This window comes from Colius striatus, chromosome 20 (genome assembly GCF_028858725.1).
Source record: "Colius striatus isolate bColStr4 chromosome 20, bColStr4.1.hap1, whole genome shotgun sequence".
NCBI lineage: Eukaryota > Metazoa > Chordata > Aves > Coliiformes > Coliidae > Colius > Colius striatus.
In genome coordinates this window covers 1550607-1566067 of record NC_084778.1, presented here as the reverse complement: position 1 = coordinate 1566067, position 15461 = coordinate 1550607, and the positions used below count along the sequence as shown (strand labels likewise).

The window sequence follows — 15461 nt, the reverse complement described above, 5'->3', positions numbered from 1 at the left end:
CTCATTTAAACACACACACCATCACATGTTTAAGCAGCACAACAAATACATCTCTGTTTCCTCAGGTGTTCTCTTGCTGCCAGCAGCACAGATCACTCACGTGCTCCTGCCCATGGAACACTTTTGTACTCAGAAGCAGGTGCTGTCACTGGGACTCTGCAGAAAACACACTCTGACCATCTTTGTGATAATGTGACTAACATATTCTTCCCATGCCCTGCCTTTAGGTATCCAAATTTAGCTCTGTGCAAAAGCATGGGATAAAATGGAAAGCACATCTTTACCTCAAAGTCACACTCTTCTCCCACTGCAAATTTGGTCATGATCTCGAGCCAAGCTGCATCCACCAACTTCTCCAAAGACACGGTGTTGTGGTGGACTATTTCCAGTACCAGTTTCTCATACCAGATGGGAAACTCCTCCTTCAAGCTGAGCACATACAGAAGAAGTTCTCGTTATTCAGGGAATAAAAGCCAAAATGCAAAGCAGAGTCTCATTTCCAAATTCCAGGAACATTACCAGCCAGGACAAAGTCTGAGGCAGATGCCACATTAGCATGCAAACATCCAAAGGCTTTTTCCTGCCCTGCCCCCCAGCACCTCCCTCCAAAGTGTCAATTGGCATGACAATACAAGTTGTACTTGTCCTTCCCAGAAGGAACACCATAAAGCATTCTGTTAGGGCAGCCTTTCTGGTTACTACTGACTTTCTGTTAGGTGATAAATGTACACCAAGGCCATGTCACTATTCTGGAGCTTGTTACTTGAAACTTGTTGCAACAATACCACAGTATGAACACAGACCATTTTCCTTCCCAAACACACTGCTAATACAGCAAAGGAAAGGCAAGCTTACACAATCTAATTCTCTTTCCAGATACACAAATTTGGTGTGTTTCACCCTGTCATGATCTTCAAACATCTTCATTCAAAGAAGAGAAGGGATTGTTACCAGTGTACTGATTTCCTTTCCAAAAGAGCAGGTCAGTTGGCTGACAGGAGTACTAACAAATATATTGCATAAACCTCTCTGGCTAAGAAGCAAAGTCTGTTTCAAGTTACTGCAAGGAGGAACAAAATCCTCTGTTTTCCAAACCCCTTTTAGCTTCCCAGACTCTCGGATCTGTTGCTGACAAACCTCAGCTATATTTGCCTGTTCTACAACTGCCCTGAGCAAATCTGAGCAAACTGCCTGAAGAGCTTTGGTTTTCTTCAGACCAGTGTCAGGCATTAAAGCACCCAGCAAACTGTCTGAGAAGCTTTCAATTTGTTTCAAAGAGACAAGACCAACATTTCATTTCACAGAGTATTCCCCCCTCCCCATTTAGACAGACTGTGGCTAAACTTGTTCATTAGATATCTTCCATTTAGAGTTGTCAGAATTGGCCAACCAAGCCAACATTGACAAGCAAAAGCAAAGCAACACCACAACAGTGTTTTTTGACTCATGAGGCTGCCTCTGCACCCTCTCAGACACCACCACTAGGGAGGAAAGGCTGTGGAGTACTTCAGCACTCACAGAAATCAGGACTATTAGCAAACAGGTTTCTTATTTGTTGCCTTTAAGGATGTGATTAACCTTAAAGGATGGGGAATTTCTCCTTAGGCTAAGGCTATTAACTCCTTTGTCAATGAATCAGAAAGGTGGATTCTTCATGAATGAGAGGCAGCAGAAAATGTCACCCCTTGGGTGGTGCTGCAGGCAAACTCAGATTAAACCCAAGAGAATAAAAAAAGAAGTCACAGAAGGTCACAGAAGTTCAAGTCATCAGTTCACAGAACAGAGGAACTGTCATTTGTTTGGCATAATTCCTACACCTTGGTAGGAGCAAAGCCTACAGATGTTGGTTGAGCCAAGGACTTGCATCCCAACAGAAAATGCACTTCTGTGGGTAAGGGTCACTCTGGATCCCAACCAAGGACTGGATGCCTGTGCTACACAGGGAGGCCAGGGACAGTGCAGGCTGGGAAACACCGGTGGTCTGAGCAGAGTAATGGGTCTGGCTGCTTTCCCTTTGTCCTTTATTGTTTCAAGCAGAGCAGATCCCCAACATCTCACTCCAAAATAACCTTTGTATTCAGTACAACTGATTCAAGTGCAGATGTGCAAAAAAGTAACCACAGCTCTGGACCTGGCTGATGGGAAACAGCCTCTTTTGGCTGCATTTTTTACTTCAGCTCCTTCAAGATGTATCTTCCCACAAAACATTCCCTTTACTCAGGAGGCTTTAAATAAGCCAAGTGCCATAAGCTGCACCAGTTTGGTTCAAGTAACTCCAAGACACAGCACTGAATAAGTACATTACTCAACTGCATTAGTGATGGCATCAAATTTGCTTTGAACTCCAGGATCCTCAAGATCTGCTTTCAGCCAGGAGAAAGCCACTTGCCTCACCTCAGAAACCAGCAATCACGTACCATTCCCAAGGCCACTCTTGTGCCCCAGTGCATAAAGACACACACATATCAATTTCTTGGCTGGTACTTACAGCTCAGCAACTTCCTGCTCCTCCTCCCAAGCCTCTTTGTGCGTCAGCTGGCTGCTTCCTGTGCTTTTGCACGTCCATATTCGCTCGCTGTACCTCTCTAAACGCGCTTCATACTCTCTGTAGGAGCAGCAGCTCAGGAAAACAGGATTTATGCAGGGGAAAGCACAATCACAGCAGCACAAGACAATCAAAATCAGTGAAACCCTTACTGTTGGGATGCACAAAGGCTGAGGATCACTACAGTACAGTTTGAGTCTGCCTGCCACGGAGATGCTGTGGTAAATCCGATGGGTTTTCAGCCCAGGATGCACTGGGGGTTTCTGCGGCTGACATGCCAGTGCCACTCCACACTGGCATACAGAAGGTGCTACACCACCATCAGTTCAGCTGAACTGCACAAGGAGAATATAGAGGGCTGAACGTTTTGTTGCAACTGCCAAGCTACTTTTCAGCTTTTCCAGGCTGATTCATTGGAAAACAGCACAAACATCATCAGAGGCACGTGCAGGAAACGTGGCACGGACACTGCTGCATGCCTGACGGTAACTGATGGGGAAGTGCTGCTATTAGTGCCTTAGTGTGACCTTACAAACTCTAGATGCAAATTACCAGCCTACCTAGGGGGTGGACAGCCCCCTCAGCCCCCCTCTCTTCTGAGGAAAAACCCCCAAAGCTTTGAAACTGAAGCTGCTGGGAAAGCAACCTTTCCTTTGGTTTCCAACATGGGCAGCCTCCTGTGTCAGCACAACAGGAGCTTCCTCACCAACCACGTCACCTGCTCCTATCCCAGCCAGCCTCAAGGTTAAGTTATCCTGGCTGTTGGGATTAATGGGTGTGCAGGGAAGTCACCGTGGTGCAGGCAGCACTATGAATTACAGCATTAGCTACTCTGCTGTAAGCATCTGTGCCTGTGCTCTATCCATCCCACCTAAGCAGTCATTAACTGTCAGGGTAAACAGACAGAAGCTACGTCATGCTTTCTATAGATACAACATGTAGAGGCACAGTTATCAGAGAAGCTAGCACAGGGTAAATCCATCTCAATTCACCCCACAGCAGCCTGCTGAAGTTGCCATATGCTTACAGAAGCTGTAAGAGGCGAGGAAGGCATCTTTCCCTTCTCTTTCAGTGTGCTCTCCAGCAGAAAAGGGAGCAGAGAGTACAAAGCACACTCCCAACTGCAACAGCTCAGCCTGCTGCAGCACAAGTGCTGATTATGAGTGTCTGTGGGAACAAGCAGATTGCTCCGTGCTGCTGCGAAGGCAGAGCCAGCAGCCACAGCACATCCCTCAGCCCAGCCTGCACATGCTTTTTCTTTCACCACATTTCAGTGCAAGCAACCTCTCTGGGTGTTTGAAGTTTCCTATTAGGAAGGCAAATGACAACTTCAACAAAGCCAATTTCCTTGGGACCTTTCTTCATAGCCTCAAGGTAAAGCACAACAATGTACAGAAGCTGCAGTGGGGACACTGATAGCCAGGGATCTTACAGCAACTGGTGCCACAGGAAAATATAAGCCAGGAACAGAGCCACCTCCAGAGGAGGCTGCCACTGCTGACAGCATTCCCTTGGGTTTAAAGCCAAGGAGAAATCCTGCTGTTCCCCACTTTAGGGGCCTTCTGCTCTTCAGCACATGAACAGTGATGTGACAAATCATCACCTCACTAAGTTTCAAGCCTTTTCACCACTTCTTACTCCTCCTGAGACTTCAAAGATGCTCAGGTTTCCATAGAAACGAGAAGTGCTCCAAGGCAGGGCACAGGAAGCACTGTCTGTCGTGGGGCAGTGGCATGGAGTAACCACAGCTTGCAGAGGCATACCTGCACAGCACTGCCAACCAGAGCACAAGTGTGAGGAAAACCCAAAAACCCATCCAGAAAAATCAAACAAGAAACCAAGAATCCTCAAGCAAGGAAGCCAGGAGTTGCCAGGAGTTCTCCTTGTAAATACAGCAATTAACCACTTCAATAATAGCTAAACTGCAACCATAATACTATTCCTTCCCATAGAAAGAAGAGTTAAAAGCAAATTCAGTTATGACAGCACACAGGAGTCTAAACACACAACCAACACCAGTCTTCAGCTTCATTCAGCAACTTCAGCCTCCTTGAGGCTTTCCTTCTGCAGGCCTGTGGCAGGGACATCACCTAGACAGGAAGGATTCAGTAGGTGCCAAAACACAAGTGCTAAAGGAAAGGCACACTTCTCACAGAGCTCACTACATTGCTCTGTGAGCCTGTGGTAGAAACAAATAATTGATATACTACTGGGAAATTAAATGATGATCTACTTCCCTTTCTCCCAGGGAAGAGCATCTCTCTAGAATCTCAGTGCTTGCATTGGTTTCCTCTTTCCTTCTGACTGCACCTACCACCATCCCCTTTGAGGCCAAGAAACCATCTAAATCCTTCCTTCAAGGCAATACCATCCAAGTGGCTGCAGAAACACGTTCTCCATCCACTCACAGACCCCTGACAAACTCCTCTGTGCTGTTCCCATGAGGCAGCAAACCTTCAGGCTACATCTTCTTTTACAAAAGTAGTAATTAGGCCAGAGCTCTGCCTGTTTGATCACTGACTGTTCCTCACAGGGGAAGAGAGTGCATAGGTCTCTGCCTAATCAGTTGGATGACTGAGCTACTTTCAGTTTGCACACACCACAACAGTAGGTTTTTTGAGTCACAGACCGAAAGCTTTGGCAATAAAATCTCACCTATCTAATGCCCTACCTCATGTCTTTTGACTGGGCTGAATGCTTAAGCAATGCCTATCTGCACCTGGATCTGCATTTCCTCTTCAAAAGCTGCTTCATTCTTCCCGGGGGCTTTCACTGGCTGTTCTTCACACCGAAGTAACAATACACTCCCCAACACAGGGGTCTGTACAAGTTCTGAGATCCCTTTGTCTTCCAACATCTCCAAACTATACTCAGGCACCTCCTTCTCAACTCCAGTCCTTCCCCCAGCCCTCCATCCCTCACATTTTGGTCCTAGTTAACAGAAACAAACCAACCAGCCTCTTGAAGCAGCAGCCTGCAGGTGCTGGCACCCGACTCCAGGCCCTCCTGGGGACCTGCTCGGTAAAACTCAGCCTGGGGGCTGTGACAAGAGATCCGCCGTGCCCGGCTCCATCCCCTCGCTGCCGCCGAGCGCTGGCACACGCCGACCGCCTCTCGCGGAACCACTAAATGAACGTTTTTCCGTGCAAGAGCAGCTCAGCAGAGTCTCCCGGTCAGACCGAAAGCCTGGGCTGTTCACCGGCGAGCAGCTCCTGGCTCTGTTTGCCCGTCCTCCTCGAGGCTGGCCAGTTCCAAAGCCACCCCTCACCCACGGGATCACGCCTCCCACGTTTGCACTTCAACCCCCCCAACTCCAGACCTGCTTTTGCGCCGATGGCGTTGATCCAGCCCTATGTACCGGTATCCGCCGAGCACGCAACGCAACTCCCGCTTCCCGGCAGCCTTTCCCCGTCAGTCCCCGCCGGGCCGAGCCGCTGCCCCATCCCCGGGAGCCGCCTTTTAACCCCGGTCACAAACTTGTCAGGCCCGGGCCGCGCTCCCCTCACGGGCCGGGCGCTCCCCGCCGCCCCGCCGGCGCTTTGTTCTGCCCCGCTCCGGCCCGGCCCCGGGGCCGCCGCCGAGCCCGTGTCCGCGCCCGGCAGCGCCGGCACCGCTCGGCCCGGGGGCGGCCCCACGGCGGCAGGTGACAGCGGCGGCCCCGCAGCCCTCCCCCGCCGCCCCGGTCCCCCTTCCCCGCGCCCACGGGCCAAGCGGATACTCGCGGGTGCGGAAGGCCTCCTGCGTGTGGGGGATGACGAACCGCTCCCCGGGCTCCCCCGGCGGCGGCGCCTTGGCCAGCGGGAAGGGCTTGCGGCCGAGCAGCGGCGCCATGGCGCGGCGATGCAGGGGCCCGGCCGGAGCCGGCGGATCCGCGCGACGGCCCCGGCGGCGGCGGGACCCGGGCGGGAGGATTGAAAAATGGCGGGAGATTCCCCTCCCCCTGCCGGGCGGGCGCCGGGCCGAGCCTCGCGGCGCGCAGCCGAGCCTGCCTCCCGCCCCGCCCCGCCGCGCCCGCCCACGCCGCCAGCCGATTGGCTAGGCGCCGGCTCCGCCTCCCGCGGATTGGCCGGCGGGCACGCCGATCACCCCCGCCCCGCCAACCGGCGCGGCAGGCCGCCGCGCACCGCGCGCGAGGTGAGAGGTCGCGTTATGTAAGTGGCAGAGAGCGCGACTCCATTTTGTGTCCCCGTTATCCGCCCGCCCCTTTCCCCGCGGCGGCCAATCGCGACGCGGCGCTTTCCCGGCGGCGACCAATCGGAACGCGCCGATTCCTCCCTCCCCCCCCCCATAGGCCCCCTCACGCACATCCGGGTACCGCGGCGGCGGCGCGCGCCGGGCTTTGTCCTCCGCGGCCGGCTCGTGCCGCCCACCGCCCCCTGAGGGCGCCGCGGGGCATTGTGGGGCGGCGGCGGCCTGAGGCGGCGGCGGCTGAGGGGCCCGGGATGGGCCCGGGCTGCCCGTCCGTGCCGCTCCCGCGAAAGGAGCCGAGACAAGCAGTTAAACGTTGGGGCGTTGCGTTGGTTTGTCTGTTTATGGGGTGTCTGGGGTCGGTGTTTTCCCGGCAGCCGCCGCCAGCCGAAGCGGCCGCAGCGGAACCAGCCCCGAGCCCTCCCCTGTGACCGGGAGTGACCTTGGGCGTGTTAAAAGCACGTTCGAGTGACCCCGGGTCGCTGCTGCTGCTTCAAATGCCGTGTTCAGTGTGGCCCTCAGCACCTCAGCTCCAGGGCTCTGGGATCCCTCCAGGGCTGGGCACTGCCCCAGCTCCCTGGGCAGCCTGGCACAGGGCTCACACCCCGCTCAGGGAAACAGTTCTGCCTCAGCTCCAGCCTCAGCCTCCCCTGGGGCAGCTCCAGCCCCTTTCCTCTTGGGAAATGGGAGCAAAGGCTGACTTACACCTTCCTGCAGCCTCCTGCCAGGGAGTGTCCGGGTGCTCCTGTCTCCCTCAGCCTCCTCTCCAGGCTCAACATCCCCATCAGCTGCTTCTTGTAAGGTTTATTCTCCAGACTTCTCCCCAGCTTCGTTAAGAAAGAGCTCCCTCGGCTTCCTACCGAGCAAAGGGGGCTGCGAGTGCCCTGGATGACTCGGAGCACTGCCACTCCCAGCTGGCACACCGCGTTCCCCGGCTGCCCAGGAGATGGCGGTCCTGTGCTTGGGCAGCGGCTGCAACGTCCCCGCGAGCACCAGAGATTCCCTGAAGAGGGGGCTGAGGACTGCAAGGAAACCCGACTCATGGATTCTATTCTAATTCTCTGTTGAAGAAGAGGAAGGCTGCATTTCCCAGGGCTGATGGTCTGTTCTGTTTCGTGAGATACGAAAACTGGTGTGGTGAGGAGAGTCTGTGCAAGGGGACAAACCTCAACAGTGGAGCAGTGTTACTGCTCACCTGGACAAGGGATATCTCTGCAGCTTCAGCTCCTCCAGGTTCAGAGGCTTTAATCACAACTCCTGCCCCGACCGGGAGCTTCATCTGACCTCTTGCACCCCACTTACAGTCCTCAGCTGTGGTTCTCAACCTCTCTCACCTTCACCAGCATCCCCAGGTCACCTGCCTGGGGCTCTCCATCCTCTCTCCAGCCCTGCTCAGAGGCTGTGCCCTCTGTTCGTCTTCCATCCTGCACTCGTGTATCTTTCTTGGTCAGTGAAAGGTGACATGATCTGTCTTGTGCTCAAGGGAGGAACAGCAGAGGGGAGCAAGGGGCAGAGTTGCTGGAAGGGTGCTCAGAGCCATCCTCGATGCACAGCCCTTCACAGAGGCTGCTGGAGACAACCAGCAAGAACTTGGCATCTCATTCTGGGTCACTGCAAACTTGCCTGTGTCATGACAGACCAGGAGACACTTAAAATGGCTTTTGCACTTGGGATGGTGGCAAATGATCTAAGCAAAACGTTGAACCCATTTCAGCTCCCTCTCAACAGGGGGCAAACAACAAACTTCTCAGCCAATGCCACCTCCTTGGGCACAAGCTGCTGTGTCTCACCCCCAGCTGCCTGTCCTGGCCTGCAGTTTCACCATTCTTCTTTCCTTTATTGTTCTCCTGGAAAGACAGTCACCAGGGCTGGTGTCAGTGATGTCCTGCTGCCCAGAGCACCTGCAGGGAGAGAGGACACATGGCACAAAGACACTGCAAATGGAGCTGCTCAATCTGGAGACAGCTGGGCCCAAAGAGACTCAACCAAAAAGAGCAGCTTCTGCAACGAGGAAATCCCTGGCAGGAGAAAGCAGCCAGAGAAAGGTCTGACCTGCCAAGCAAGAGAGCAGGCTTCTCAAAAAGTGATGGCTGCAGAGCCACAGATGCCCTTGGGGAATGAAACCTCTTCCTCCCTTTTCTCTTTAAAATCACAGAAGTCATTCTGAAAACCCCTCTGTTGAAGCTCTGCTCTGTGGTAGGTGCTTTGTAGTCTTTGTTCTTTAAACCTTGCAAGTGGTTCTGGTTACATAACACTGTCCTGAAGCTGTCAGTTATTTCTGGGTCACTTTTCTGCTTAAGGGTGGAAAACTCTGTTGTTCTTCAGACTTTTGCCACCCCAAGAGCTTCTTTGCAAGTCATTCTCTGTGAATGTAGAAGACTGGTGCCTTCACACCACAGCTGATCACCATCTCAGTATGGGAAATAAACCCATGGCCAAATGCACACCCCAAAAACCTCCTGAGACTGGATGCTGCAGAAAACCCTTTCAGCAGGAAATACATTTGTTGGGGACTTAATCAGTTACTTTGTGTTCTAAAGCTGAAAGATGTGAATGTAGGAAATAGAGGTGTTTGGAACAGCTTTTGCAGGCCTGCTGGAACTAAAGGGGGTTTGTCTGAGCAGATGAACACTGGAGGAGATGGGGCTGTGCCTCTGAGGATGTGCCCAGATCTTCCCTCTTCAGAGACAAAAGCAGATGATGTATAAGCCTGGCATGTGTGTGTTTGCAGAGTGAGGTGAAGGGAAGAGGATCATGGAATCCCAGCATCCCAGCATGGTGGGGGCTGGAAGGGCCCTGCAGAGCTGCTGCAGCCCCAGCCCCTGCTCAAGCAGGTTCCCCTGGCTCAGGGGGCACAGGAACCTGTCCAGGTGGGTTTGGGAACCTCCTGAGGAGCCTCCACACCCTCCCTGGGCAGCCTGGGCCAGGGCTCCCTCACCCCCACAGCAAAGAAGCTTTGCCTTGTGTTTAAGTGGAACTCCCACAGCCTTTCCTCCTCACACACACGTTCCAGCCCCTCAGCATCTAGGTGGCCCTGCACTGGCCTCTCTGCAGCTGAAGACCCCAGAACTGGACAGAGTACTCCAGATGAGGCCTCAGCAGGGCAGAGCAGAGGTGGAGAGGAATGAAATGGGGAATGGGGAGGGGGAAGGTGCTGCAGGCCAGTGTTGCAGCACTGTAAGGCGAGTGGTGCCGTGCTGAGCTGATGCAAGCTGGCATCCACGGCCCTGTGGGGCTGCACATGCTGTGAGTGCATGTGAAAACTCACTGGCTTGAAAGTAACAGGGTGTTACAAGTGCCTCTGTGGAGAATGGCCCCAGGATGATATGAAGACATCTGTATCATCCTATCTCTTCCATCCTTGGCTTTGGAATACCAAGTATTCATCTGGAGAGCTGGATTGATGCCACTAATGCTGGCAAGCTCCCATGTCCTCGTGTTTCACCCTGTGAACTCCTCTCCCTGCAGTGACATGATGCCTGAGACAGGACTGTGCTGAGGACAACACTCACAGACCTGGCTGAGGGGGTGGCCTGGCACATCCCCCCACACATGAGGAGGGTGCAGCTGGTGTGGAGGTGCTGAGGACACCAGGGAGGTACCAAAGCTCAGCACAACTGCTACATGTGGCTATAAATGAGACAGACAAAGGGGCAGCATGAGAAAATGACTCACATTTTTGAATGTTGGCCTCAGTCAGATTCCCCCTGAGTTGCTCCTGCCACAGTCCCATGCCAGCACTGCCCTGCAAAAGCCATGTTCAAGCTGACTCTGCTGGGCTGCCTGTGGCCTCTGTGTCTACACACTGTGAACTCCTTCAGCCTGTTTTCGCTGAGGACTTGCAGCTCTTGCAGGGCACAGAGAGGTGGGGACATGAGCAATGACCTGTCCTACCTGCAGGGTGGCTCCTGACAGTCCCAGCCCTTCCCTGGGCTGACATTTCATGGTCACAGACCGAGGATGTCATTCCCTGTCAGGGAAGGTCACGTGTCACATCATTCCCATGGTGTGGAGGTTCCACTCTAAAAGCACTTCATTTTGTTCTTAGCTGGCTTGTCAGTCCGTTTGTAACAGCACAGCCCAGGTTTGGGGGGATGGAGAGTGATGAGCAGCATGTCTCTGAGCCCTGAGCCTGCTGGGGTGTTTGCAGAGCAGCCTCCCAGGGGCTGGAGGTGGCAGATGGCATCCCTGCACGTGTGGGCTGCTCACCCTCAGCCATGAGGCCATTCAGAGGGTTCTGTTGCATGGTCTGTGTCTGCCAGACATTAAACCCTTCCTTTTTAAGCCATTTCTTTCTCAATGACAAGTTTACACAGTGGTTCAGAGCTTGCAGATGCCTGTTTTCACTCCTGGGCTATGGTACCTGCTGTGCCTCACAGTGCCCTTTGGGTTCCTGGGGAGCAAAAGACACACTCTGAAAGGGGGAGAGGAGCTACCCAGACACCTCCCAGGGGAATGAGGCACCAGGCCTGGAGGTCCCTTGGCCACAGCCAGCCAAGGAGAAGGGGCTTTGCCTGCTGACACCTGTGAGATGATTCTATCTGGTAGCTCAGAGCACCTCACACAAGGTCTCTGTGCCCATCCCTGTCCCCAGCTGCTGCAGGGCTGGGTTTTCTGCCACGTGAGTGTCAGCTTTGCTCCCCATGGCACCTCCTGGGCAGCTCTGGGTGCCTCTTTCCTCCCTGCAGAACACCAACATCACAACCAGGAGGAATGGGCTGAGCTGCAGGAGCTTTGTTCACCCAACCAGGCTTAAACCAGAACTGCATGGGCCTGTGCAGGGACCAACAGTGACCTTGGGTTTGTTGGAAGAGACAAATGGCCTCCAGGTTTAACGGCCAGATGAAGATTTCACCCATCCAAGCCGTGGGCAGCCGCTTTCTCCAGGGGGATGCTGCAGGAAACAGTGTCAAAAGCTTCACTTGAGTCTCACCAGGCAGCATCCTCAGCCTCTTCCTCACCCACAGCTTAGATCTTGGAGTTCAGTCGTCCCGACAGATCAATATTTGCTTTACACAAACTCAACCCCGTTTATGATGCTGGAAATAAACACCAAAAGTGATAAATACATCGCAGTAAAGTTTTATGTGTGTGCACAGATCCCTGAGAGCAGAGATAGTGGTGTGTCCTGTACTCAGGATGTGCTTTGAAATGCCTTCTTGGAAGGGGAAACACCACTCACACCTCACAGCTGGAAGACAAATGTTTCCCATCCTGCAGATGTTCCAGAAGCCAATAAGGAAAAGGTCAAGGAGGAAGAGGCAGAGATGTCACCTATTCAAATGAACCTGCATTTAAACCCCACCTCAGTTGTAGATGATCTGTAATGAGTCTGCTTCCAATCCTTGAAATGTTGACAGAGATGAAGGTGTTGGGAGGTTTCCTGTGGGACAGGCCTGGAGGGCTGCAGGGCTGCAGCCATGCACAGGTAACACAGGCAGGGGAAGCAAAGTGACACACTGTAGGCACAATGTGGCAGCAGGGCCACAACTGGGACTGTCACGGGCTGTGGCAAGTGGCACTTGTCCCCAGCTGGCCTGGCCTGCAGAGCAGGGAGTGCTCCCAGCCTCCCAGCAGCATTTGGCTGCAGAAATAGGACCAGATCCCCGTGGTGAGTCACACAGCTTCATGTTTTAAGAGCAAAAGCCACCAGTGACTCTGACAAAGCCACTCTCCATTGCCTGCAGCTTCTCATTAAGGCTACATTTCACTTTCACTGCTCATCATGACAAGCTCTATGTTCCTGACAGGAGTGCTGGGCTTTAACTGGAACCTACAGCTGTGCATTTCCCAAGCAGTGCCCTGAGCCCTTCCTTGGTGATGTACAAAAATGATGAGGTGACCTTCTCATGTACCTGGGACTTGGCCACATCAAAGCAGAGCTTGCCTTGGCACCTGTGTCCTTCAGGGACTTTGGTGTGGGTCATAGAGTTAAGCCTTAAACCTGGCCCCCTGTAACCCAGCACTGAGGTGGCAAAACTGCAGCCCACTGCCAGCAGATCAGAAATGGCCTGGTGGAGTCCCAGGAGAGGGACCTGGCAGTGCTGGTGGGCAGCAAACTAACTGTGAGCCAGCAACGGGCAACGTGGGCAAGAAGCCAGTGACATCCTGGGGGCATCAAGCAGAGTGTGGGCAGCAGGTCAAGGGAGGTTCTGCTGCCCCTTTGCTCTGCCCTGCTGAGGCCTCAGCTGGAGTCCTGTGGCCAGTTCTGGGCTCCCCAGCTCCAGAGAGACAGGGAAGTGCTGGAGAGAGGCCAGTGCAGGGACAGCATGATGCTGAGGGGATGGAACATGTGTGTGAGGAGGAAAGGCTGCAGCCCTGGGGCTGCTCAGCCTGGAAGAGAAGCCTGGGCTCAGGGGGACCTGATAAACACTTAAAGGGTGGGTGTCAGGAGGCTGGGGCCAGTATTTGTTGTGTGGTGGCCAGTGCCAGGACAAGGGGCAAAAAAGCACAGGCTGGAACACAGGCAGTGCCCTGGCACAGGAGGAAACTCCTTTGGTGCTGAGCCCTGGCCCAGGCTGCCCAGGGAGGGTGTGGAGGCTCCTGCTCAGGAGGTTTCCAACCCCCACTGGACATGTTCCTGTGCCCCCTGAGCCAGGGGAAGCTGCTGGAGCAGGGGCTGGGGCTGGAGCAGCTCTGCAGGGCCTTGCCAGCCCCCACCATGCTGGGATGCTGTGAGTTTGGTGAGGACTCCTGGGTGATGATCTCTGCTCCTGGAGCTCTTCATCTGCTGGATGAGGTCTGTGACTTCGTTGTAATGACTTCTCAATTTGAATTGCTGCTGCCAGCCCCACAGGGGCTTGGAGGTGGGATCCCTCTGCTCCTGTGGGACACAGCCTTGGCATCCCAGGCTGTGTGTTCCAGCTCAGAGCCTCGTGTTTGTCTGTCAAAGTCCCTCCTGGAGACTTTCACTGGAGACAGTTTTACAAAGTCAAGGGTTGGAACTTTACGAGTCACAGTCTCAGGAGGCTGGAAATAGGTAATTTATTAAGGTGGCAGATGTCACAATTCAGTCTCTCACTGCTCTACACTCACTGCACTGGCACTAAAACATCACAGAAACGGCAGCAGCTCTTCTCCTGGGGATCCTTTGCCACAGAGCAAAGCAGAGCAGGAAAGGGTCCCTGTCTCGGTGGAGGAAGAAGAGCACAGCCCAGCAAGTGTCTCACCTGGGTCTCCAGTCTCTTTCTCCCACCTGCATCTTTCTCCCTCTGAGTTGAGAAGTGAAACAGCTCAAAAATGCTCAAAAAGCTGAAGGCTAAAGGATCTAAAAGACCTGCTCTGAAGAGCAAAGGGTCTGTCTCCCTGTCCCTGGGGTCTCTGACCTCTAACCTGCCCTGTGACAATGCACCTTTTGGGACACCTTTGGGACATCCCTCTGGTGTTGCACTCAGGACCACAACTCCCCTGCCACACTCTTTCCAAGGCTCTGTTGCATCGATGTGACTGCAGCAGCCATCACACGCTCGAGGACACAAACAGGCAGTGACGGGGGCCCTCAGCACTGCAGCTCCACTCTGCCTGTGTGGGGCTCTTGCTCTGCTCCACTGCCTGCTGGGGAAGGACCCTCTGTGGAACCCATCACCCCCTTCTCCATGCTGGCTGAGCCTTTCACCCCTGAGATTCCCCTCCTCTGCATCCCTGCTAGAGCAGGATGAGGGACTTACAATGTCCCCAACAGCCCCACTGATGTATTTCTCCACTTCCCTCAGACATATGTTGTCCCAGAGGACCAAAGCGTGCCTGCAGCTGCTGAACAGATGGTAAATGATCCTGGGCAAAAATCTGGAAGGTGTCTTTTGCACAGCACAGCCCTGCACAGAGGAGAACTCCCAGAAAGCCTGTGGATCTCTGATATCTTTGTTTCTTTTGTGGCTTGCTTAATTCCTAGTTCCCCAGGACACCCACATGCCCATTACTGCTGTAAAGCATCTACACACAGCGCTTTCCCAACTCCTTCTCTCTTCAGCATCTTGACAGGCAGCTTGGGACAGGCTGACATGGTTTAATGAATCACAGAGGGTGGAAGGAGAGGTTTGGAGCAGCAAAAATCCGGCTGAAAAAGCACGAAATGGTTCCTAATTGAGATTTGCATCAATCCCTGTGAGAACCACTCAAAAGAGCTGTTTCAACTGAAAAGTACCCTGGGGGGCTGCTCAGCAGCAGGACCCACCTGTGTGGTACAGAGGGTGCTGTGCTCCACCTGCAAGCTGGATGAAAGCTCAGGTGCATCCCTGTCAGCTTTATGCCACTGCTCAGCCCATGGCTTCATCAGAGAGGCCTGGAAGCTGCAGCTGAGTGCTCTCTGGGCTCCTGTGCTTGTGCCAGGCTGGGGAACTGGGGAGAAACTATGTGATTTAAGCCTGAAATTGTATCCACTTTGTCCCCCTGAGGCTCTGGTCAGCGAGGAGATGCTTGTGGCACAGGTCTGGCTGATGTGGCACATGCCAAGCCCTGAGGAGAGCTCTCAGGAGCTGGCACAGAGCAGGGGAAGGGGCTGCTGCAGCAAGTCCTGCCTGCCTGCATCTCCCGGGGCCCCTCAGAGGCAAAGGTAACCCGTTTTAGGGACTGCACGACTACAGGAGGCGTAAATCCCGTCACATCCCAGCTCGATGTTGTCCTCTCCTGCACGTGGCGCTTTCACCCCCGGGAGGAGGCTTTTGCCGGGGCTGTTTCTCGGCTGGGTGCATGGCTCAGTGCCTCCAGCTCGCTTTGTGCTGAGCTGCGT

At 53.9% G+C, this 15461-nt stretch overlaps 1 protein-coding gene across 1 annotated transcript in view; it reads right to left on the bottom strand.

The window, feature by feature from the left end:
- Nucleotides 1-6537, bottom strand: part of BAZ1B (bromodomain adjacent to zinc finger domain 1B) — a 39064-nt gene extending 32527 nt beyond the window's left edge. The window contains exons 1-3 of the mRNA XM_062012109.1: nucleotides 6264-6537; nucleotides 2489-2605; nucleotides 285-429 (exon numbers count right to left, since the gene is read on the bottom strand). Coding sequence (XP_061868093.1) covers nucleotides 285-429; nucleotides 2489-2605; nucleotides 6264-6376 — 375 coding nt within the window. The 5' untranslated portion in view covers nucleotides 6377-6537. The remainder of the gene's footprint in view (nucleotides 1-284; nucleotides 430-2488; nucleotides 2606-6263) is intronic.
- Between the last annotated feature and the right edge of the window lie 8924 nt (nucleotides 6538-15461).